This window comes from Lithohypha guttulata (assembly GCF_036872675.1).
Source record: "Lithohypha guttulata strain CCFEE 5908 chromosome Unknown scaffold_3, whole genome shotgun sequence".
In the NCBI taxonomy this organism is placed as follows: domain Eukaryota; kingdom Fungi; phylum Ascomycota; class Eurotiomycetes; order Chaetothyriales; family Trichomeriaceae; genus Lithohypha; species Lithohypha guttulata.
The window spans coordinates 1,228,508-1,253,602 of NW_027042752.1; the positions used below are offsets into that span (position 1 = coordinate 1,228,508).

General features: G+C 49.4%; 7 protein-coding genes across 7 annotated transcripts; 3 read left to right on the forward strand and 4 right to left on the reverse strand.

Annotated features, from left to right (window-relative positions):
• Positions 1–608: 608 nt before the first annotated feature.
• On the forward strand, positions 609–3,869 carry LTR64_004229 (uncharacterized protein; the record flags this gene model as incomplete). Its single annotated transcript, XM_064898576.1, has 1 exon — positions 609–3,869. One exon carries the CDS (start codon positions 609–611, stop codon positions 3,867–3,869), a length of 3,261 nt encoding a protein of 1,086 aa, XP_064754533.1.
• A 1,348-nt stretch (positions 3,870–5,217) lies between these two features.
• Positions 5,218–7,035, reverse strand: LTR64_004230 (uncharacterized protein; the record flags this gene model as incomplete). The annotated part of the gene is made up of 2 exons (XM_064898577.1): positions 5,218–6,122; positions 6,171–7,035. 2 exons carry the CDS (start codon positions 7,033–7,035, stop codon positions 5,218–5,220), a joined length of 1,770 nt encoding a protein of 589 aa, XP_064754534.1.
• A 1,301-nt stretch (positions 7,036–8,336) lies between these two features.
• Positions 8,337–9,808, reverse strand: LTR64_004231 (uncharacterized protein; the record flags this gene model as incomplete). Its single annotated transcript, XM_064898578.1, has 2 exons — positions 8,337–9,516; positions 9,804–9,808. 2 exons carry the CDS (start codon positions 9,806–9,808, stop codon positions 8,337–8,339), a joined length of 1,185 nt encoding a protein of 394 aa, XP_064754535.1.
• Positions 9,809–10,880: 1,072 nt separating this feature from the next.
• On the reverse strand, positions 10,881–12,286 carry ALG1 (mannosyltransferase; the record flags this gene model as incomplete). The annotated part of the gene is made up of 2 exons (XM_064898579.1): positions 10,881–12,025; positions 12,082–12,286. 2 exons carry the CDS (start codon positions 12,284–12,286, stop codon positions 10,881–10,883), a joined length of 1,350 nt encoding a protein of 449 aa, XP_064754536.1.
• Positions 12,287–12,816: 530 nt separating this feature from the next.
• On the forward strand, positions 12,817–14,502 carry MSC2 (putative zinc transporter msc2; the record flags this gene model as incomplete). Its single annotated transcript, XM_064898580.1, has 2 exons — positions 12,817–12,820; positions 12,905–14,502. 2 exons carry the CDS (start codon positions 12,817–12,819, stop codon positions 14,500–14,502), a joined length of 1,602 nt encoding a protein of 533 aa, XP_064754537.1.
• A 1,274-nt stretch (positions 14,503–15,776) lies between these two features.
• LTR64_004234 (uncharacterized protein) lies at positions 15,777–16,682 on the reverse strand (the record flags this gene model as incomplete). The annotated part of the gene is made up of 1 exon (XM_064898581.1): positions 15,777–16,682. One exon carries the CDS (start codon positions 16,680–16,682, stop codon positions 15,777–15,779), a length of 906 nt encoding a protein of 301 aa, XP_064754538.1.
• A 4,181-nt stretch (positions 16,683–20,863) lies between these two features.
• On the forward strand, positions 20,864–24,595 carry LTR64_004235 (uncharacterized protein; the record flags this gene model as incomplete). Its single annotated transcript, XM_064898582.1, has 2 exons — positions 20,864–22,490; positions 22,554–24,595. 2 exons carry the CDS (start codon positions 20,864–20,866, stop codon positions 24,593–24,595), a joined length of 3,669 nt encoding a protein of 1,222 aa, XP_064754539.1.
• Between the last annotated feature and the right edge of the window lie 500 nt (positions 24,596–25,095).

The window sequence follows — 25,095 nt, forward strand, 5'->3', positions numbered from 1 at the left end:
AGGAGATGACAATACTCAGCATCTCACTCCCACTGATATAATAGTAAGTATATAGGAAATCGATACGTGAACTCCCGCAGCTATCACAGGTGGAGTTATAGGCGAGGCGCCAGGCATGCACACCCCTGCAGGAACAACTTGAACGCCACCCTAATCCAATAGTCGCCCGGCAATGCCTCGAGCCACGATCTAAAAATTGAACTAGACAACAAAAGACGCCATGCGCCCGGAAGTGAATGTCTCACGCAGTCTAGCAACTACACATCGTCCTTGTCTGATTGCTATTCACGTGGGTTAATTATCTCTTTCACCACAACAGCTATTCCATTCTCTCGTTAACCAAATTTTGTTGTCGATAAGACTTACGGCCGATTAGCCTGACCGCGCGTTCGAAGCCCCTCAGCCTCACAATCGTCCTTCCGGTCCGGAATCTGTGAACCATATACCGTTGCTTTAGGCACTTCAACGTCAGCAATACGCCGAATTTCTCCATTCGATATGGCCTAGAACTGCTTTTCGAAGCCTAGGAAGTGTTCAACGGTAGCAATGCAGATGTCGCGGTTATAGCTGTGAGCCTGATAACTACTCAATTTGGAGCCCGGATAAGTATGCCAGCAGGAGCCGTTGAGGTCAATTCTTTGCCCGTGCTCCCTCTGCATGCCTTGCAGCCTGCAACCGGCCGAGCTACCAGCGAGCTTCCACGTTCAGCCAGCTACACCTCTCTGCCTGGTGCCCTCGATAATGCAGAACCCATAAAAAGGACTTTCTCGGACAATGTGCTTAACTCGTGGCAGCAGAAGCCCGCGCCCGTTACCGCCTCCATGCAGAATGCTAACGTCGAACTATTCCGTCGAGCCTCCCAGAAGACCAAGAAAAGAATGTCTGCCGCCCGTTTTGTGTCTACCAACGAGATAGAAGAGTCTGAAAGAGTAGGTATGCCGCCAGATAAGGATAAGAACAATGCTGGCTCAGCAAAATCAGGTAGAGGAGCTGGTGCTCTCAAAATGTTCTCTCGCAAGAACTGGCTGTCCGGTCAGCGATCACACTCTCCCAGTCGTAAAGACGATGTCAGCCATGATCACTCCCCGAACTCATCCACACACTATATGAACTCCCAAAATACTAGCGGCCTGACTATCCCAGAGCCTGTGGCAAGTCGTCCTTCTACAAGAGCCTCACATGCCTCAGTAGAATCTTTAGCAGCTACGGAACGCGATGGTGTTTCTTCATGGAAAGGAAGTTTGTCTCCCACACCTACCTCACAAGCAACCAGTGAATATAGCATTGAGGAAAGCGAAACAAGCTCTAAAAGGTTGTCACGGCGTTCTTCCTTCAGCTCCTTACGAAGCAGAGCCTCGATTGACAGAATGTATCTGTCTGTTCCTGCTTCCAAGGTCCCTCCTATGCCGAACACCTTATCCTCAGAGCGTCTCTCTAGTCATGGAAACGATGCAGGCCGCAAAAGGGATCCACACTGGATACCATTTCGTTCTATCGATGGTGAGCATACCTCCTTCTTCGCCAAAACTAGTTTGCAGAAAGCAAAGGTCATTCGCACCATCTTCTTACCCTTTCTTGCCAAAACCTTCGATCGCGCTTGCACCGAAACTCTGCGAGCTGAGGATCTTGATCGCAGAGTCATCATCCTCAATAAGTGGTGGACTGGTTTATTAGATTTACTCAACGGAAATGGCCAGCAATCCATCTCCGGCACCGATCGCCCCGCTTTTCTTGAGGCTATATGTGAGATTATGAGGAGACCGGAGTGGAAAATGTCCCAGGCTCCCTCTTCGCCTACAGAGCCATACGATCCTCGACAGAACGCTGGGAAAACAGAATCGTACAGTTCTACAGAGAGCAATGATCCCGAATTCCTGACACGAACAATTCATCAGAATATTCGCAACATGTTCGTACAAAATCTCTTGCAACAATTGACGTTTGTCGTTGAGAAGCTGTCGATGAGGGCTGCACCCGCAAGTCTTGTTATATTTGGTGGAAAGACCTGCTCCTATGCTTTCTTTTTTGTTCCAGGGGTCGCTGAAATGTTGGCCAGACTTTGGCGTATACCCCCCGGCACGATTCGCAGGATATTGGCAGAATATGGTCCGGCATGTGGGCGCAAAGCAGCAATCATCTCCCAGACCCTCGCGCCCTGTTTTCCTGCACCGATACGGGACCTATGTTTCACGTCACACGCTGCATTATCTCGACAGCTTCAGAACAGGACACAAGTTCCTCCCAACACTTCACATATCAGGTGGCACGGTCCCTGGGTCAATCGATGGAGTGGCCGTGATAGCGATCTGTTCTTTGTGTTTGTCAAGCATTATCATTTACTATGTGCTGAATATCTGCCTAGGCACTTATTGGCCGAGGAGCGCATGGGTATTCCTGGGTTCGTCGTTGTGCATGCTCAAATCCTGCTCAACCTTGAGTCTGCATTGTATCGTCAAGCTGGTAATTTCGCTGCCGAACACTACTCTTCACAGGCTGGAGAGAATCCGGATGCTATGGCTCCTATGCCAATGGTTGTTCCTAACGCAACAAGGTCCATCAGCGACAATCGCTTGGTCATATTGCTGCGAGATTGTATCGGAGACCGAAGAACTGAAAACGCTGCCCTGGCAGAGATTCTTATTGGACCGTTCCAGTACGTGCTGAAAGCTGCAGTACGCAGAATATCAATGTACAACAACGATGCTTGTTTTGTTTTATGCGATTTCCTGGAAGAAATGGTTCCACTTGTAACAAAATATCAACGCGTTAACGTTGAGGAAGAGGATTGGAGTTTCTGGTTGAAGGTATACAAGCAATTGATGCAGTCGCAATCGACGATGACGCAAATTCGCGTTATCGCTTTCTTATACAGCACCTTCCACTTACTAATAAACAACGACGAGGAAAGAAAGAGACAATTAATCCTGGAATGGTTGCTGGACCCTGATTTCTTTTCGCAGTATTTTAACCACTGGTCGCCGATGGTTCGGCATTACTTTTTTCGACTACTTTGTTGGCGTGTTGGACGAAGTCATGGCGTGGCAACCGAGCTTGACATGGAGATCTACACACAGCTTTCCAAACTATTATCCAGAAACTGGGCACATCACCAATACCTTGTGGCCGACGCAGAGATGAGAGATATTGCACCTCCCTCAACCAACCCTTGTGCTCCTGCACCGAGCAGAGCGTTGCTAATAATACGTACGGACAGCCATCCCGGAGAAGGATTCACCTCATTCGACAAACTTATGCCTTCTAACTCGAACCTGTCATCCCTCTACGACAGTCATTCTGCTATGCTCAACAAAGTTCCTGAGACCGACAACCAGCCGACGGGCACGAAGAAGAAGTGGAATATACTTAAGTCCATCAGCATGTTTAGTGGTCCCACCAATAGTCGACCTGGCGAAGTCACGCCTCCTGGAAGTCCGGACTCGAGTAATGCCTCAAAGTCGAAAAGCAAGGACCAGGAAGCTTACTCCCGACCCTCGACACCTCCGCATCAAACACTCACGTTCAGGTTCTCGCTCGAGTATACAAATAGTCGTCCTCAGATTCCCGCAAAGACCCGCAAGTTGCCTCTTCCGACACTGCCTCACACCTCGCAGAAACTACTCGATGACCTCAATAAAGTGACACGACCTACATCTCAAGAACAAGCAAGGCAGCAAGAAATCAAACCACTCAAGCCGATGCACCACGAGCTCAACACAGCGCGATACAGTGGTCGAGCGTTGTCAGAATGGGCACAAGTCACACAGGAGTGTCGCAACTTCCACGTCCGTCGCAAACAGGAGGGCTGTCCGAACGACGCTGCCGTCGAGACACCCAGCATAGCTGTGGAAAGTTTTCGTATGTTTGGGTAAGGTAGCAGGGGCTGGTACCTGAATACTTGCATTTCTGGAGAAAAAAGCGAGCGTTTTTTGCATATCATGTTGCTTAGATCTATTGGGGATGGCTTACTGGCTGGCTTGTTTACGAATGCAATTGGAAATCCTTGGGTGTTGATGTAACTTGCGGCACAAGTAAGTAGACTCTTTGCTCGCTACAGACGTACAGTATATGGCTTTGTCGTCCAAATGCGTTATTTGTAATTCTGATATCGACCCTGAGTTTTCTGCTATTTTCATGTTATCCCGCTCATTCATATGCAGTTAGTCGCCGGACAAATCTCGTCTACGGTACGTAGAATGACTGACTTCTGGCCTCGCAGCACTTTACAGTACGATAGATAATATATCGCAGGAGAAAGCAAAGCAAAGCAAAACTGCTGAGTGGAGCACAGTCTGAATAAATTTCAAGCAAATTCACAACCACACTTCATCACTTCCGAAAGTTTCCTTCTTTTTATTGATCAGGCACAATGAACGACAGATCTCATTTCCTCTTCTCACAATGATTAAAACACAGGTCCTATATATAAACTCTTGTGGACACATCTGACGTCTTGCTCAAAAATATACTTGGAAGGGATACGGTACGTACCTTTCTCGTACATGCACTGCAGAACGTCACGTGTAGTGGTGGTGGCTATTGCAGCTACTGGGCTGTCTAGTCAGGATATGGTCTGTGTTCGTTGATGAACTAGTCTGTACACAAGCTTTGACGCGTCAATTTCCGAATATAAACGTGGTTGCGCGACCATACAAAGTGTATATCACGACTATCAGCAACATTGGCGGACAGGGAAGTCCTGCTATGCCTTGAATATGGGAAAGCGATGAAATTCTAGACTAAAAGGAGGTCATCCATCTATCTAGTGTCTAGCTAATCCATTATCTGTGCCGGAAATTGCTGATACTGAGTGAGCAACGACAATCTATTCGACTGGCTCCGCTTCTCGTATGAGCGAAAGAACGATACAAATAGGCCGTACAATGTACACGTTTTGCTGAACGACAGTGACTGATGAGAATCGTGATCCAACGAAATTGCGAATGTAGGAAAGAAATGATCGACACCGAGTGCTGCCAGAGCCTGCGCTCACACTTCTGCTCTCCAACGCCTCGCTCGTATTCATCACTCTTTAATGGTGAAAATAACAGTGACACAACTTTTTTACTTTTTCGTAGTACTCGCAGCACGTTCAAGGGAACATGCGATGGTACTGCTGAGTAAGTGCTCTTTTTCGAATAAATATGCTTGCAACCTCCCATTAAACGCCGACCGTAGTAGCTGGGTTCGTGGACATCATAACTTCGTGGTAAGAATACATCACAAGATCGTCTTGCGGCGCTTGTGCATTCTGGATGTGGGTGCAGGTGAGCTCGAGAGCTCGTGCTCGTGGGCTAGGGCTGAAATTCGCTGGACAGGAGTAACGCCGTCGTAATGGGAGTGATTGTAGGGTGAGTCGTTTCTAGTGGATCTTCTCTTTCGCTTGAGGGGTGAGAGGATCTTTTTTCTCATTGGGGCGGGTGAAGAGCCAAAGCTAACGGCTTCGGAGTTCCGTTTGAAGGCTGTGACATTGAAATGGTTGAGGTGTGCTAGAGGAGTACCAGGTGCTGATAAGCTATGGGCGTTGAAAGGATTGGGAACAATAGGTGAGTCCATTGTTTCGTCATCGTCGGTATCACCGTCGAATGCAATCATATCCTCGATACGGAGAGTGGCTTCAGGGTCAAAGCTTTCACCGTCGAAGATGTCTCCGTCGACCAATTCATTCAGGAAACTGCTGCTGGCAGGCATGAGATTCCCAGTAGCTTGTCGGTTGTCGAACACCTGAGTGTCGGCAGCTGGTCCAGCCAATAAGTGATCAAAATTGGCAAGCTGTGCTGATTGAGGTCGGGGACTAGCCGATGCTTGAGAAGAGTCGCTTTCACCAAAAACAGCGTCTGAGAAGCTGACACTTGGACTAGCTGGCACAGATGGACCGAACCGACGAGCAAAGACACCACCTAATAAATGCGGATCTGACAGAAGCAGCTTTCGCCCAGTTGGATCCAGGACAGCAGTCACCTTGTCACCGTTGTCCTCGAAGACGCCTCGAACTGGACCTCGTTGAATTGAAGTACGTTTTGGGAGAAGTGGAGGTGGTGATATATCCTCATTACTGCTCTTCTGCGAGCTGACGGCACACTTCCATTGTTTGGCAGGTTCCTCAAGCTCTTCTGTAGCGTCGGCTGTAACTGGTTAGCCCATCACAAGTCAACAACACCTGTGGCACATACTATCATAATCGTTATCCTGAACTGCCTCTTCTTCGTCTAAAGCCTCATCATTCGTGTCTGGAAGTGCAGAGGGCAGCAAAGCACGGGTCATTGTGGGCGAGTCAGCCAGTGCGGCAAATGCAGCTGCCATGCCTAGTGGATCTTGTTCTTCGAAATGCACATGGCGAGTTTGGGAATCATTTGCTTCATCTCCACTGGAGAAGGGGAAGAAGACACTTCCCTCTTCATCACTAGCATCACCAAATCCGTAGGCGGACATGCCGTCAATTTGGTTGGCAAAATGAGACGTTAGATCATCTCCGAACTCAGCGGTGAGAAGCTCAGTCTCAGCTCGCTGAACAGCTTCGTCATCATCATTGTCAGAGTCACTGACCTCGTGCACACGCTCATATACTTGGTCATCATCAGAATTGAAGAGATTTTTCTCGAAATCATCGACGTCAAACAAGCCAACCTGGACGTCTTGGAGACCAGGAAGTTCAAGTTCAGGTTCAGGAAAGCCAGCCCACTCACCGTTATCCAGAATGCTGTCATTCTCCATAAGAGGAGGGCCCATCCCGCCACGTAAGGGAGTGTAACGAGATGGGACATCTACATCCGGATCCTCGGACTCGTCGTCTGCCTCCTCAGAATCTTCATCGGTGCTGTCTGCGCTATCTGTCGGATCACCACCACTACTAGTCGAATTAGCGTCGCTATATCTCACGACCTTTCTCTTTGTGATCTTCCTTCCGAGTGTTGTGGTCTCTCTAGCGCCATTCTTTTGGCCTGACTTTCCACCGAAAGTCAACCTCAGTTGGGGTCCACGTCCACCTGTTGGTTGGGACGCCCTGCCACGGGCGCTTGGGTTTAAACGTCGAGACATATTGTTGCACTGCTGCAGATACCAGGAAGGATAATAACTTTTGTTCTTGTAGTATGGATAGGTCGGTATCGTAATAGGTGAAGTGATAGCTAGACTGGTCAATGCGTAAACACAGTCAATAGCGTGCAAAGAGTGTTGGTAGTGAAAGCACCCAAGTCGAGGAGCGACTTTGAATGCCTTATTGGTCTCGTTTTAGGACAATTCCGGAAGTCGAAAGCAATGCTCTCAGGGAGTTTCGAGCAACCGAAAGAGGAAAGATATCGTCGAAGTCGAGTTGAAATACTGCTGGCTGAAGGGAGACCGTAGGAGAGGCCGCTCTGGTAGACGGTCCCCTCCCGAGTCTTTTAGAGCCCAGCGACGGCCATTGGGCTCAGTAATTCCTCGACGATATCTGGTAAGTATGTATCTGTACTCTTGAATTCGAAGGGTATGATGTTGTGGTCTAAATTGTGCTTTTGAGGTCAAGAAGAAGAGTCGAGTAAGAACAGCCTGCGCCGAAAGAAAAGTTGTCAGAGCCTGCCTCCGCCAAGAGGCTCACCGCAACACCGAACTGGCAGGCCCGCAAAAGCGACTGCAAGAGACGTTTCGGCATTAAGTGGGGCTTTTTCAAGTCCCCTCATCGAATCAAGACCAAAATTGGACATCAACGCAGTCGTCATTCAGACAGTTTATGCAGCTAATGCAGCACTGGAGAAGTCCCGGGCGCGCTATCGCAGTATGAGCAACCGTTCTCGTGCCCTGAAAGTCGACTTCAGATGAAGCTGTAACGGCGGACAAAGCAAGCAGTACTTCGACTCTAGCATCTCTATCGACTGGAGGGCTCTGTAATTGTCCTTCTCAAGACATATACTGCTCTTGGAAAAGCTATGCTGACTCTTTCATGTGCCAATGAGCACGTTCGTTGTGACTAACCGGGCATGAAGAAATTGTTTTGGCCCACGAACCAATCGGAAGGAGCAACCATAGACTACCTCACGCGCTCAAAATTCAACAACTCGTCACATTACTTGAGTAGTTGTGCCATCGTTCGATGTTGCTCCAGATTGCCCCTCCTTTGATCAGCCAGAATATATTGTTGCTAACGTCTAGCGGTGGTGGCTCGAAAGTAGAGAGTGGATGTATAGATGCCCTGTGGAGGTGATACTACATCATTAAACATGAAGAAGCAAAAGCAACACAGCTATCCTTTCTAAGCACTTCAATCTCAAATTATGCTAAGTCATTATACAAAGATCCCTAGGTCGTACTAACAGAATTGAGCAACGAACAGACGATTTAGCCGGCAGTCGTGCTCGGCTCTCTCATGGTACCACCGGTTGAGCTACTGGCTCCCTCGCCTGTGCCGCTTGAGAGGCCGCTGCAATTTTCTCTGCATCCGCTTCGATTATGCCTGCCTTAACCTGTTCCATTGTCGCTCCAGGTGATGCTGTTGTAGTCGTGGACGAGGTTGTAGGCTGCACAACATTGCTGTCCTCTGGATGCCTCTCTTTCCAGTCTTTCTCCAGTTCCTGCATCTCCTTCTCTGTCAGTTCCCTCTCTTTCTCCAGGCGAACCTCTTTGCCACGCTTGTGGGCATACCAAAATACGATGAGTAGCAGAAACAGAGCAAGAGACCACAGGACATTCACGCCAGCAAATGCTGGGAAGCGGACTTTTAGAAATTCAAAGATATTTCTCAGCATCTGGGTGATCGCGGTCGGCTTTCCAACCAAATCTTTGAGTGACGGCGTCTTCATGAACTTGGCTGCTTTTCCTGCTGCCTGCCCCGAAGCTTCCAAGTTCAGGCCATATGCCGACGCTCTCTCTGCTGCTGCTGCCATAATCTGAGGAGCCAAGCCTTTTGTCATCGCCTCTGGAAGCCTTTCCACAAGTTTTTGCAGAAATGAGGGTAGACTGTTGTATGTCTTCTGCAACTGCTTGTCGCCGTTAGTCAGTAGACTCTCGAGATCGTGGTAAGCTGTAGGAACGCCATTGGTGAGATCTTTCAGCACCTGGGTGAACTGCTGCAGTAACTCTTTCGTCTCTTCGGAGATACTGAATACTCGATTATCGACAGCTGCCAGATTGAGCTTGTCAAGAACAACGGTCATCTCTTCCTCCTCTTTCTTCGCCTGTGCATCCTCTGGGCTTTCATCAGCTTCATTCCTCGCTCTCAATTCTTCGGCGATATCGTGCAGGCCTGCAGCAGTGTTCTCTTTCTGATCGTTCTTTCCAGTGTCTCTGCTGTCGCGCCGAAGCCAGCTCCATGTCTTTTTCTTTGATACTGACGCTTCCGGCGTCAACTGTTTCGACTCTTCAGGTTCTTCTGTCAACTCGGTTGGGGTCTCAGGAGGTAGCGCAACGTTTTGCGCACCATTCAGCAATGCGATTTGAGCATCGCCTTGGTGGTCAGGGACGACAGGCAGAGGAGGTGGCTGGTCTTGTTTTGTGATTGAGGTCAGAAATTTCTCATCCTCGTCTGACAACAACGGCTTCTCAGACCTGGTACCGTATCCAAGATGCGGTGTTTTCGATCGAATATAATTCACATAATTCATGGTGAACTATATGGATGGGCGCAAACCCTCGAGTCAATCAAGCGGGCTAATGTAGGGAATATAAGGCTATGCGATAGTTGTTTGTAGGGAAGCTGACTGTACTTCAACTGAAGGCGACGCTGTCTGCTTCTCACTCACCTGCTATCTGCTGCTGATTACGACATTTGATGGCAGTCGCATATGCTTGCCCTGGGCCGTATCGCTATGGATGTGATAGAAAGCACGACCTACGTCATCCTGGTTCAGAAATGCCGTCCCTCCAGGCGCAACTTTGAAGGTTGAAAATCACGAACTTGACGACGAATCCTGGTTGAAACAGGATTGAACCTGGCTTTTTGTGCCTCCATCGTCCAATTGTGATCTCGGTCGCTAGCACAATCACAAGGATGACAGGTTTGGGACTTTGATGCACTACAATAATTTTTGTCTCGGGCGTCATTGCGCTTGGCATAAAGTGCTCAGCCACACCCCTGGATATAAGGGTAAAAAGCTCAATAAGCGTTGAGATCTGTCAGTATACGAAGTCTTGGTCGTGCAAGTCAGCCGTATCCTATAATGTATACTTGCCTTCAGGTACCATGACAGGCACAAAATGGAGTTCGACGATGGACGTGGTTCACCCAAAAGACGTCCTTCGCAGCCACAACAACTGCCTCGGTAGTGCGGCAATGAAGGTCTCTCGCGAAGCAAGTGAGGAGCTGGGAGGAGCTCAAAGCTATAAACCAACGGCGAGTCGTCAACTATGTTTAGGTTTTTAGCACGTCCATAGCCACGAAGTTCGAGAAAATGCCAGCTCCATCTGTCTTGTGGAAGACTGCAGCTATATTGTATGCAATAGCCATTCCTGGCCATGTTGTAAGTTCCGTAGAAGCAGGCACAGTGCAAATCTAATAGGAAACCAGTTTGGTGGGATTCAACTCGTACACCCATTATTGAACAAAATTCCAGTCCTGAAGAAGGAGGACAAGATTGGTCAGCGGTCAGCACAGAATTGCTATAACTATGTTAATGTGAGCTTGGCAGTTGCAGGTAAGAGGCTGATCATATCACACAGGGAGACCTTGGATGTGTATTGACATTGTTAGGTTTGCTTTCCTGGCAATGGGCACGGACCCGTGGACCACAGACGTTCGAGGAGAAAGTAATCCATTGGATGTTGGTTGTGACCCATTTCCTATATGGCTACCGTTACGCCCAGGTTGGAGAGTATTCCGTGCTTTCAGTTATGTGGGTGGCGCCCACGTTGAGTGCGGTGGGCTACCAGCTTGACCGGACCGCATAAGTTGTAGTTGGTAAATCGCGTGCGCTTCAAGTTACCAGTCCGAATAGTCGGCCCGCAATTGGTTCCCACTCAGCATCCCATCTCCGATTACTTTCATGTATAGCTCCTTGCTTCAATTTGTCCAGTTTGGTGGGTGGTGGATCAAAGAGCAACCTCATTGTATCCGACATCTGTTGCGCATTCGCAAAACCCTTGCCATTGACGTCCTCTCGTACCAATTCGGGCCAAGCTTTGTAATTATTGTACCCAAGAACTGGCAGACCTGCACCGAACATATCAACAACTTTCATGGGTAGATCAACACCACTACTGCTCGTGTGTAGTGAAAGTCCTAGATCTGCAGCAGCAAGCAGGGACGCATATTGCTCGAACGAGAGCCAATCTGTTTTTACTGTGATCATCTCGAGATCTTGCGAGGCCTCCAAGGACTTGATTTTTTGCAAGTATCGATCCCTGAGAGGTCCTTTCCCTGTGATAATGACCAGAAGCTCGGGTAGCTGCGGGGAATCCGAGATCGCGCTTGCTGAATATTTGCATAACGCTTCCAAAAGAACAGAAAAATCTTCGTCAGGGGTCCAAGAAGTTGACGATACTACGAGCCTCGTCTTGCCTTGGAGGATCTCGGATGCCTCACCTGCCGTCAGTGCTTGTTGGACCAGGAACGCTGCTCGTTGTTGCGAGGTCATGGGTTGGAATATAGGAGCTGGCCTGTCATGAAGCGTCAAGATGGGTTGTGCAATTGCCAAGTCATTCTTAAGCACGTCTCGCATAGCATCCGTGACCGTAAAATGGCAGTAGGCGAACTTGGCGAGAGCATATTCGTAATACTTGGATACTCTCACCAGAAGATGTGAATGGCCTAGCTTGAGGGCGAGGATAGAGTAACCAAAGTTGTGCCAGTCAACAACAAGCTTGGTGTTTCTCGCCCGGCAGGCAAGTATAGCAAGAAGCAAAGTAGGTATTGAAGGAGGATTCTGAACAAGCATCCATTCGTGGGCAGTTGCCTGCCGAGCTAGAGCCTCCCACAAAGTCCATGTCTGAAAGATGACCTTCAGAGGAGCACCCAAGAGGAATAATAGCTTGTTGCTGGTCTGCAATACCTGAGGGGGTCTGGACAACGGTCTCAGGATGACAGATGGGTGCTCTCTCAGTGGCTGAAGTGGCTCGGAATCTGGAACAACATCGAGTCAGCTGGCAGGATTGTAGTGATTTCCATGAAGAACCCACCAATATAGCCAACAAGTTCGACCTGACCTCCATGTTCAGCTATACTCAAAGCATGATACTGCATCCGAGGGCTATGACCAATGTCTCCAAGCACAACGACCTGGATGGATCCTTTCACATATTTGGCAGGAATAGGTCTCAGTAAGAGGAATGCAATGGCTATACTCACGACGACAACGATGAGAGTCACCAACAGCCATAGCATCGTGGCCAGTAATCACCCGCAAGACCGCCTTCGAATGAACAAGCAAGATACTTTGGAGCACAGCACGAATTGAGAAGTAGTGTCAGGAACGTGTTAACAACATCTGGTTTTCGACGAATGACGCACAAGGCGTAAGTAGGCTACACTCATTGGGGGAAGGCTCCCGAAGCTCAGGGGCGCCTACCCACTCTGCTTCAGCCTATCAACGGACAAGCACTTCGTGTCGAGGAGTTGCGAAAACCCGTATTGGTATTACGGAGTAGAGGTGATAGCTGCCACGAACTTGAACGTGAACGTGTGTCGGTCGAGGCAGGGCAGTGCTTCTTCTTTGTGCCTCTTTTCGTGGACCAAACTTGTCAAAATATCGATCAGATTCGGGAACGCAGGCGTTCCTATGCGATTTGCTTCACTTCAACGATATCTGCAGGCCTTCGTGCTACCTGAATACGTACTACTTTGGAACATCGCCTAGCGGAGAGTAGCGTTGTGCAGGGCTGTCAACATCCTTATCAGACGTCGAGGTTGTCACTATGAGTGAGACCTTGATACTCCCTGTCTCCGCTGACCCATTCTTTCATGCACATGAGCGTCGACAATCAAGACCACATCAGAGGCCAGGCCGCTTAGCACCACCGTTCCAACTTCCTAGAATACCATCCGGAGCGACGATACCGACCGAGAAGCAGCAACAAGATTATACCCTCAATGATAGCCCGCCTCAGCAGCATAGCAGGAGCTTAAGTACTGCTTCGCACGAGTTACAAAGACCCTCGAACGAGTCACAGCAATCTTTATCAGTTGGCAAGCGATCCTTTAATGCCAAAAGCACAGCAGTTGCCGCAGCTATGGCATCCCACCCAAACATCTCGAGGTTTACCGAAAGACTCCTCCGCGCCTCCGAGAACCACTCCTTACTGCATGGCATATTGGCCGACCCCGAGTCTAGAAGAATATTCTATTTCATGTTCCTGAATTTGGCTTTCATGGGCGTACAATCAACCTACGGTTTCCTTACAGGTTCTTTAGGTCTGATTAGTGACAGCATACACATGTTCTTCGATTGCGTTGCTCTGCTGGTTGGAGTATGTGCAGCTGTCATGAGCAAATGGCCTCCGAGCACCAAATTTCCTTACGGCTACGGCAAGATCGATACTCTGGCAGGATTAGGAAATGGTATTTTCCTTATGCTGATAAGTGTGGAAATCGTTTATGAAGCTATAGAGCGCTTATTCGGCGGCTCCGAAGTGCAAAGGACGACTGAACTGCTGCTCGTGAGCATAGCTGGACTAGCTGTCAATTGTGTCGGCATTTTTGCTTTCCACGGACACCATGGACATCACCATGGCCACGACCATGAGCACCATCACCATGGAGGCGAGAATATGGAGGGTATCTACCTCCATATCATGGCCGACGCACTCGGTTCTGTGGCCGTCGTCATATCTACCCTGCTGGTACAGTTCACAGGCTGGAGTGGTTGGGATCCGCTGGCTTCGTGCATTATTGCTGTGCTGATTTTCGCTTCAACTATACCTCTTGTCTTGAGTACGACGAAAATTCTTTTGCTCTCCCTCGACTCGAACATCGAGTACAATCTACGGGATGTCCTAGGTGGCATAACCTCGATAAGAGGCGTAGCGGGATACACTGCACCAAAATTCTGGCTGGCAGATATCAAGAAAGATTCGCACGACCACGACCATCATCACCATGATCACGACCATGCCCACTCCCACGACCACAGCCACAGCCATCAGCACTCCCACGACCACGACCACGACCACCACGATCACCGTGCGCACACCCATCCTCACCAACACGATCACGCCACAAAGTCAAATTGCTCGCAAGACCACACCTCCTCCGAACCTCACTCGCACACCCCCTCGCCCCACCCAACCATCCTCGGCACCATCCACGTCCAAATATCCCAGTACGCCGACACGCGAGACGTCCAGTCCCGCGTATCCGAATACTTCCGCACCCGCAACATGGATATCGTAGTCCAGTACGAGCGCGAAGGAGACAACAAATGCTGGTGTGCTGCAGGCAGGATCTCGACACCGAAGACGGGAGGGATGAAGACGCCTGTGACGGGGAGTTTCAGTGCGGGCTTTCCGAGTGGGTTTATGGCGCAGCAGCAAATTGGTGGTAGTGGGGGTGGAGGTGGGACTGGGAGTCCGTTAAAGGAGAGTTCGACGTTGAAGATGTTATGAGCTTGATTATACTCATGGAGGGGTCTGGATTGGAGCAGGGACGGTGTATCTACGGGTGTGTCAAACACGGATCTAATTAGCTTATACAAACGCTTGCTGGTTTTGGAATAGCTTTGTTGCTGAAATGATTTGAAGAACTTTGATGAGCAGCAACACATTGGACTTCGATGTCTGAAGTTGTCCCCCCTGCTTTTCTGATTAAAGTGCGCATACATGCAATGCTAAACTAGTACATATTATGTGAGCTTGGACCCATTTCTCTGATAGAAAATATTGCTCATCATGTCCTCAGAATTCAGTCACCAGTATTGCATTTCGCAGGTTGGAAATCGAACATGCGCGTACGAGGAAGACCATGCCTATGGCTTGGTGATCGTACTTTGGATGTACTAACTGCTGTGCGAAGCGTTGGTCGTTGTGGAGTCCTCGGCGAAGGTACTAAAGTGATGCCACTAAAGTCTGATGTCGTTGGGCTTTGTAGCACATCTTCAATACTCCTCGAATACAATGCGGCATGACTTCGCTCCAATAGCCTGGGGTATATCTTTAGAGCTGCCTCAGATTTACTGCGAAGTCGAGGAGGTCTCTTCTTCTCAGCTGGCGATACCTGGGGGTGTTCTGGGGGATATGATTTTGCTTGTCGTTTGTGTCCCATTGTGTTCGCAGACTGCAGCTCGCCCAAGGATTTCTGATCACGTTGTGATCGTATGCTCTTTGGTGAAGTGGCTCGTGCTCCCAGGCGTGTCGGTGACGTTATGCTTGCTCGTGAATTGAAGTGCATGCATGGTGATCGTGGCAGTGACGGCGAGCCTGAAGGAGCTGGTGAAGCAGGACAAGGGGGCGGATCAAGGTCATTGATGCTGGTGGACCATCGGCTGCTTACGAGCTCAGTATCGGCGATCGAGTTTCGTGGATCGATATAATTGATTGACGGTCTCGAGTATAGAGACGTCCGTAACTCGCGATTGACGGGTCTTTCTATCTGTGGTAGTGTAAAATCGGGTCGTGTTTTGGGCTGTCTCAAATGAGGGACTAGTCGGTAACAGATCCCGTATAGAAAGAAGGCAAGAAGTGTGAAGCCAAAGACTGATGTCAGCACTGTCGGTGTAACGTCCCAACCCATGGTGTGAGAATACTGTCTGCGTGCAAGATCGCTTGTGTTCAAGCTAATGCTTGAACCAGTTCACCAAAGCCTTTGAGTGTGGGGAAGTGCGGCGCAGGTAGTCGCATGATGAAGACGAGGAAGTCGCGATGCAAGCCACAGCAGGCTGCACTCAAGTCGCTCCTACGTCCATTGCTCGTAACATAGCCTCTTGTATCTCTTCCGTCCGCTGATCGTCATACTTCGAGAAGCGAATAGCTATCGAGGTGTTGTTGACTGCACGGCTGGGTCTAGTGCCAAATAGTGATGTATCACTGATGCTCTCTTCAATTCCGTTTCTGACTCTGCTTTCCCATACTCCATCCCAATTCCAATCGGCAGGATCTCGGCCAGGGGAAAGCGGTGTACGGCTAGACTCAACACTGGCAGGACTTATCGATCGTGAGCTTAACTTAGGTAGACCTCGATGGGCGCGCCACGCATGCCACGCATTGGCATTTAGGGCGGCTCTCAGCGGAAGACTATCGAGAAAGTCATCGCTCTCAAAAGCACTCAAGATGTACTGGAGCACGGCTGCAAGTGATGGTCGTTCTTCCAAGCTTTTATTCTCTTCATTTGTGCAAGCACCAGGTGCGTACGCAGTACCGCTCTCGATGCTCGAAGATCTTGCACTTCTCGAACCATAGTCTGCTGGTCGTGGGTACCATAGTGGAAAGCCTTCGCGCAAGTTGAACGACCCTGGCGACAGCCTTTCAGTTTCACTCGCACTGACAGTAGTATTAGGGTCGAGAGCACCAGCTGCAAACGTGTAAGTCGTCAGCGGCACGAGTAGGGGATGAAAGATTTCCGTCGCGAAAGTGACAGAAGGTCCGACTTCAGGGTATGAGGCAGGAAATGTAAGCTCGAAGCGCAGAACTGCTGAGGCATAAGGTCCCTGACGGACAAAGAGGACACCAGACCATATCGAAGGACTCGTGGCCGCAGGAGCCAGATAGATACCTTCAGGGCATCTAGACTTGATCGCAGCGAAATCAAGGAGAAGCTGCTGCCTCTTGAAGGAAGCCAACAATGCTGGCATGACCTACACATAAAGATGCAGTGGTGGTAGGAAGCATTTGGAGAGCCTTGGGGCGCCCATCGAAAGTTTCGGGTTCCCCCACATGGATGATCCTAGCGGAGATAAAGCCCGTGAAGCGTGGATAGTTTCCGCTCATCTGGAGCGATGTGTGGTTCAAGTTTGCAGAACAACGCTTCTTGTTCACATGCAAGTCATACATCTCAACGCTTTTCCCATGCTTACTATCATGCCTCGCATACGCTATGCAACGGCCTATCTCGATTTCGGAGCCTGCATGCTCTCAGCGCACCAATGGTAAACGTGGTACAAGCACATGCAAAGCAAAGAGATGGTCTCGTCCCGAGACCTCAGCATGTGAAGAGGAAGATGTACTGTGCACAACACAATGGGAGTTGCTGACAGTCACAAGAACCTGGTTCGTTGTGAGGTCTCGAGAGTACGTTATTCTGTTGCAATTACTCGTGCTTCTTGGTATTCCCTCAGCTGTTATGCAGTTGCGACCAGTCACTATAGTAAACATCTTGTCCTTCAGACTACACACCACCTTACACCTTGCAAATCACTACAGCCATATCGTACCCATATTCCCACATATATTGTCCCACGACTTCCTCTTGTTGCTCTCCGTGCTCCCCAACAGCTTGCCCTCGTGCAGAATTCAAGCCACTTTTGACGATGGCCTCTACTTTGATTTGCAGCAGTACGAACGAGCAGTCGAACGCGAGCAAGTATCTCATGCTACCTGCTACTATCGCCTCGAGAGTACCATTCATTGGTACAATAAGAAAATTGAGGTCGGCTGCCTCCCGAATAAGACGAGCCTCAACCCCGAGCAGTCTTTCTGCTGGTGCTACAACATCAAACTCGGGCGCAAGCACAACCATGAATTCTGATCCAGTAATAACCAGAGAAAACACAATAGCTAGGACAGACGCAACACTACAATCAATTAGTGAGGACCGTTCGATGGTAAGAGGGGTAGACTGGCAAGCAGCCGCACTTGGATACCAAATGTTAGGCACAGCATGCCAACGCTCCACCTGGGACGACACAGGCATGTCGAGGAGTATCTATCTAGATGCTGTCAAATACCTGCATAGTGGCCTGCCAAGAGACCTCACCGAGGACGAGCTGCGCTCACTGTGCGACACTCTGCACCCAAAATTACAAGGCAACGCTCCACAGTGCATCAACTCCTGCTCGGAACCTAATAGAAGTCCAAACGTCGTCCGAAGCTCCACCTCGCGCTTGATTTCCTTGCTTATAACTGTTTTTATCTTGATCGTTCCAGTATTTGCTTCGCTCCTGGACTCTGCCCTCCATTACGAGCGTCAATATCACGTAACAGAACGTGTGACAAAGTCTGCTAGCGCAGCAGGACTTGCGGTGGGCGAGCACATGGTCACTTTGAGTCAGAGTCAATTCGGGGGAGCTTGCCTCTCAAGACTGGGCTGGATCGCGCAGAGCATAGCTGAGGGCATGGGCGATGGACTGGAGGAAACGCTCAATAAGGGCACTGTACGAATTCGTCTGCGGCGGGACGTACAGCAGATAGAGCCTGCAAGCACAAGTACTGGGCACGCAGCATAAGATTTAGCGTTCAGGAAAGAGTAATTGCTCGGGTTCTAGATTATTAGATATAGATCTTACAATGATACAATAGACCGCAAATATACTTCTTCTACTCCAATGCTCTCACCACCGAGCAGATCCAACAGACTTCGGAATATCTCCTTGCCCTCTAACCCAATGACTGAAAGTCTTGCAATCAGGACCCTCCAGCAGTATCCCTAGGTCAGAACTTTCCGGCGGCAGTACCATGTCATATATACCCTCCCCAGGCTTAGGATACAATAAAGCCATTTCGTCGTAATCGTCGTAGTAACCCTCGTCTTCTTCGTTTCCTAATAGCGGTGGTGCCTGTGTGTTAGGCTTTGAAGTCACGCCTGCGGTTGGATGGCTGTATATGGGGACATTGCTGCGTGAGGCTACTGGTGCTGGTCGAGGCGTGCTTGCTTGTGGAGTGGGATTGGTGGGAGGTGGTGGACCCATGGGTACTGGTGAGTGGTGGACGGGCGGAGGAGGGGCCATTGGTACGAGCTGATATGGTGTTTCGAAGATAGGCATGTTGGGCGCCAAGTCTGATGCTCGGAGTACAAGCTCGATGAGCTTCTCTTTTGGTAGGGAGTTTAGGTAGGCTTTTCTTTGATCCGGACTGAGGCTCATGCCTGGGATCCATGGCATGCCATATCGTAAGGTAGAGAACTCTGACCGGGGCTGAATAGGATGAGGCGAGGGTGATGATCTCTGAACAGTTTGTGGCTGAGATGGAACTCGTGTCTGGTTTTGAGCTTGAGCTTGAAGTCGAGGTTTTGGTCCAGGCTTGTTCTTCTTCTTGCCATGGAGGATTCTGTCACAGTCCGCACAGAACCATTCGGCTTTAGTGTCCGCGACGACCTCCTTCTCTATCCTTGGCTCGTGGCATCTCTGATGCCAGCACTTATTGCACGCATCGCAGAACACAATCAAATTTCCTGGCGGCCCATTGCTGCGTAAACAATGCTCGCAAAGTGCAAATTGTTCTCGTCCCCGGTATACCTTCGCTTTAATCTTTGGATGTCTTTTGACTGAAGGACTTGATATGGATTTTGCCAGAGCGGGACGTTTTGCTGCGGGACTTGCTGTGCGGGCATCTGTGCTTATTGTTTGCGCAGGCTTTTGACTTTGGCGACCTGACCGGGTTTGTGTTGAGGCTGCAGGATTATATTCTGGAGTTGATTCTCTCGACGAGGCATCCTCTTCGTCATTGTATTCGTTGTCATCAGCCTTGCTTATGTCAGACACGGTTCGCTTTCGCTTGATTGATGATGATCGGGGTTGTGGCCCAGGTGACGGTGTTGAGACCGCAGCAGAATTTGAACTGCTATCATCAACTATTTCCCTGGACAAAGCTGACTTTCTGGGACCTCTCTTAAATCCGGGACGACCACGTCCCAAACCTTTACCATTCACTACAGATCCATCCGCCAGGACATATTTGTTTTTGAGCTTTCCTCTACCATCCTTCTCAAGTGGCATCTGATAAGGACTTGAGCTAACCTCGATCATGTCTCCTTCGGATTTGGGCGAATCGTGAAAAAATGTGTTTGATTGTGCTGCGATCATTGCTGTCGTACTTGGCTGTCTCGAAACTGATGAAGACCTCGCGAAGCCAGGATCATCATCCGTAAGCATAGCTTCCTCATCAAGGTCAGTCGAAGGGCTCCTCGCATAGTTTAGTTTTCTCTGCTGTGGTACTGTGATGAAATCCGGATTGCTCAACTCAGAAGCTGAAGTACTATCTCTTGTTCCAGCATGACTTGCAAAACCATCCTGAAAAGACCCCCTTCTTGGAGGAATGCCATGAGACTGCCCACTTATCATGGTTTCTCTGGTAAGTTTCGAGGTTCAAGGGCAGCAACTCTTTCTGATGTCTCTCGACAGTCTTCAGGCACTTGGGCCCAAGGAGGATCCCAGAAGAGGAAAGTGTGGAGGCTGCCTGACTTGCTTGCCTCACAACCCTCGATGATTCGGGGTTCGCACGAGACGAAACAGATATTCCAGCAGTGTTTGTATCGGATTCGATGATCAGTACCTCAGCAAGTCACTAGCATATCACCGTAAGTGATGATTGGACAGGAGTGAGCAGCGAGCTGGTGCATGGCAGAAAGGAGTTTAGTGGTATAACGTGATTTCGCGGCTTCAAACGGAAACACACCAAAATCCCAGTCTTGTTGGCGTAAGACAAGCTCAGCCAAGCATTACAAGATCTGCAAACTTCGTTCTCTTAGGAGGTGCGCTTTTTGTGCGTAAAGTCATCAACCATCTCGAACCATGAAACAACACAACCTTTTCCATCGCCGCTGCCTTGACTTCGTGAACACAGATTCCGATAATGACATTTTGACTCACCTTACGCACTAATCTCTCAACTCATGCTTCCATCAATTTCGCCAGGTTTCCGTATCGCTGTATTTCCCATTCTTTTCTTACATGGTGTTCTGATCAATACACACGCGTCTTTGCTGGACAAAGCGCAGCCCTTCCCCAGCCATATTACTAACGACTTTGTATCCATATCCGCCTTCTCTCCTTATTGAAAGGATCCAGTTTCTAACAATTCATATTGACAATAACTCAGAATGACCAGAATAACAATACCTAGCACGGTGTTCTTTTCACCACGAGGCATTGCATCTCCCACGTCATTATCGTCGGAGGACACCCATACCACGACTCTATTTGTCACGAATCTACACTGTGCCTCATGTGTATCTTATGCCCAGGACACGATCAGACCTCTACATGGCATCTTTAATGTCGATGTCAGCCTCCTTAGCCACACGATATGCATTCAGCATGAACCGGATTTGACAAGCACAATTGTTGACGTCCTCCTTGACGCTGCTTTTGAAGTCCGGCATGTCACCACAAGTGATGCATCTGACCGTGTCATTGGCGCCGTTGATGTGCCTAGCAGGCTCGATCAGCTCAAGCATCAACAACACTTTTCTCTCTTCATGAGCAAGGCACGGAGGAAACACGTCGCAAATTGCAGAGCTTGTCAAGAATCTGCCCCACGAGAAGGTAACCTGTCTCGTGTACGACCGGGCCGCCCCCACAAGCGAGAATCACTGCGCGCTGGTGGTAACTCCCAGGACTTGGAATCTGGCACCACTGAAATCCAGTATGTCGAGAAGGTTCAAAGTGCGAACTCCTCACCACCAATCACGGCCGCTCAGAAACATGTTGCCACCATATCAATCGTCGGCATGACCTGTGCGTCCTGTGTGAATGCTGTTACCGATGGGCTGAAGTCTCTTGATTTTCTAGAGGATGTCCAAGTCTCTTTGCTATCAAACAACGCCAAGATCACCTTTCAAGGCACAACAGTGGAGGCGCAGAGAGTTGTTGATTCAATTGAGGATGTTGGTTTTGAAGCCTCAATCGACCGGCTAGAATCTCCTCCTGGGCCAGAGCAAACCAGTGGTCCGTACAAAGCGATCATCAGCATTGAAGGCATGACCTGCGGAGCTTGTGCAACCGTTGTGAGGAGTGGGCTGGAAGAGCTTGAAGGTCTGACTTCGATTAATGTGGATCTTCTCGGTAATGCTGTCACTACTACCTTGGCTGAGAAGTCTACAATCGACAAAGTGCTAGAAACTATCGAAGACCTTGGATTTGAAGGCTCGTTAGTCGAGTTGAGAGAGATCTTCTGTACGACAGAACAGCAATTTCGTTCGGTCGGATGGGAAATCACAGGCATGTACTGTTCACAGTGTCCTTCGAATATCGTCACGAAGCTCCAGCAAGCCTTTGACGGAAAGATTGAGATAATAGTGTTGCCAGATCTGAAACATCCACGACTCGTCATCCGATACGAGCCTGCACCGCCCGAGTTGACTGTACGACGTATCAAATACGTTATCGAGTCTGCTGATCCAATTATCGTCGCTTCCGTTTGGCAGCCACCCAGCATGGAGGAGAGATCGCAAGAGGTACATCGAAAAGAAAGCAATCGAATCCTTCGCCACTTGGTGTTCACCTTAGTAGCAGCAATACCGAGTTTCATCATTGGCGTCGTGTTCATGAGCTTCGTTTCGGAAGACAATCCAATCAGGACGTGTTTCGAGCAACCTTTATGGCTGGGAAATGCTACGAGGATGGATTGGACAATGTTTCTCATAACCACGCCAGTCATGTTCTATGGTGCCAGCATCTTCCACACTCGAGCACTCAAAGAGATCTGGGCTTTGTGGCGACCTAAGAGTAAGGTACCAGTATTGAGAAGGCTTTACCGCTTTGGAAGTATGAACCTACTATTGAGTGCAGGCACATCTGTGGCGTACTTCTCTTCCTTAGCTATCTTATTTATGGAGGCAAGTCGTTCGAAGAATACAGGGAACAGCCACGAAGGCACGGAGACTCGACATTCGATGACATACTTCGACACGGTTACCTTTTTGACGCTGTTTGTCCTTTGCGGCAAGTTCTTGCAGGCATACAGCAAGTCTAAGACAGGTGACGCGGTGGCCATGCTTGGTAAGCTCAGACCTACAACGGCTCTACTGGTTGACAGACAAGACTTTGGAAAAGATGACAAGTCAGGTGTACGGAGTATACCGATCGACTTGCTTGAGGTCGGCGATGTCGTCAATATTCCACATGGCAGCTCACCCCCTACTGATGGTGTGATCGACCAAGATGGTACTTTCCTATTCGACGAGAGCTCGCTCACTGGCGAATCGAAGCCAGCTAAGAAAATCAGGGGCGACAGAATCTTGACTGGCTCTGTGAATGTCTCGGACCCTGTCAGGATTGTGGTCAAGGAGCTGGGTGGCAAATCTATGCTCGACCAAATCATCAACGTTGTTCGTCTTGGGCAGGGCAAACGAGCACCAATTGAGCGCTTTGCGGACGTTATGACAAGTTACTTCACCCCTGCTATCACTCTTGTTGCCGTCTTGACATGGTTGGCATGGCTTGGACTAGGCCAATCAGGAGTCTTGCCTCACCACTGGTTGGATGTTGACCAAGGCGGGTGGCCTTTCTGGTCTGTCGAATTTGCGATCGCCGTATTCGTGGTTGCTTGTCCTTGCGGTCTCGGTCTTGCTGCACCTACAGCACTCTTTGTTGGTGGAGGTCTTGCAGCCAAAGCTGGTATTCTTGTTCAAGGTGGTGGAGAAGCATTTCAAGAAGCATCTCAGCTCAATGCGATCGTGTTCGACAAGACCGGAACCTTGACAGAAGGCAAGATGAGAGTGACGGAGATGCAATCAGTTCACAGATCGGATGAGAAGCATGCTACTGACCTCGCCCTGCAGCTGGCTAGTATAATGGAAGAATCCAGCACACACCCTATTGCCAAAGCAATCAGTCTGTTTTGCCAAGAAAACCGACCAATTCACGACGACTTCAGCATATCAGTAGTTGAGGTCAAGGAATTACCTGGTCAAGGCATGAGAGGCACATTCAATGTCCGGACGCCAGAATCTGACACGATAAGATACGAGGCTGCGATTGGCAACGAACGTCAATTGGCCGGACTCTCAACCGTTACAACCAGCTCAGGAAATCATGCTGGGAGGCAATCCGAATCACTGGCATCGAACGAGTTCCTCGCATCGACTCTGTTCCGGTTACAGGCTTCAGGCTGCACAACAGCCATTCTTTCGATCCGACGATTACCGCCAGCCTCTATCAGTCCCGAAAAGCAGCTTCCATTGTCACCCTTCACACCACACATGATCTTTGCAATCACAGACCCTATTCGCAGCGAAGCACCATCTGTGCTCGCCGCTCTGCGTTCTCAAAACATCGAGGTCTACATGTGCACAGGGGACAACCGTGCCACAGCCCACGCAATCGCATCACAGCTCGACATTCCCGTCTCAAACATCCGCGCCGGTGCCCTACCACAAGACAAAGCAGCCTACGTCCAAGAACTACAGCAAAACACCTCCAACAAACGCAGAATAGTAGCCTTCTGCGGCGACGGCACGAACGACACCCCAGCCCTCCAAGCAGCAGACGTCAGCATCGCTCTATCCTCCGGCTCAGACATCGCACTGACGTCCGCATCGTTCATCCTACTCAACTCCAACCTTGAATCGATCTCACACCTCCTCTCCGTATCAAAACGAGTCTTTCAACGTGTCAAGATCAACTTCGCATGGGCCGCCATCTACAACGTTGCGCTGATCCCGGTCGCGGCGGGGGTGTTCTTTCCTATCAGTCAGTGGAGGTTGAGTCCGGTGTGGGCTGCGGCGGCCATGGCGGGGAGTAGTGTTAGTGTGGTGTTGAGCAGTCTTGCTTTGAGATTGCCGGAAGTCAGGTTTCGTGGATGGAAGAGGGAGTCACGCATGGTCAGATAGTTGGTAGCGGAGGAAGCTGTAGTACAAGCAACTGAGTCCTTCACTCGTTTCCCTGTCATTTTTGGTTGTTCTTTTCTCTTTCTTTTTGTTTTATTCTTCCGAGTAAAATCGTGTCTAATGCCTGAGCGACGGTATTGTCAATCAAACTCTGAACGGAAGACGCGCTCTGGACCTGTGGTATGATCAAGATATCGAGGTTAGCAACGTGTTCAAATGGCGAATAATATATGTTAAATCGCGTATATTAAGCCTCCAAAAGTGGTCTAGGGAGCTTTTTGGTAGTCAATTATTTGCTTGCATGCACATCTTGCACAGATCCAGTATATTTCAAGAGCTATGTGTAAGTTTATAGTGTTTCAGGAAGACCAGGATAGGTTTGAACGTTAATCGCACAAGGAAGAAACGAGTTGGGATGACCTGAGGTTGCCTCCTGAAACCGGGTGTCTGCCCATACCTGGAAGTGGCTTTTTATTACCATCAATAGCGGGATCCTAGGCTGC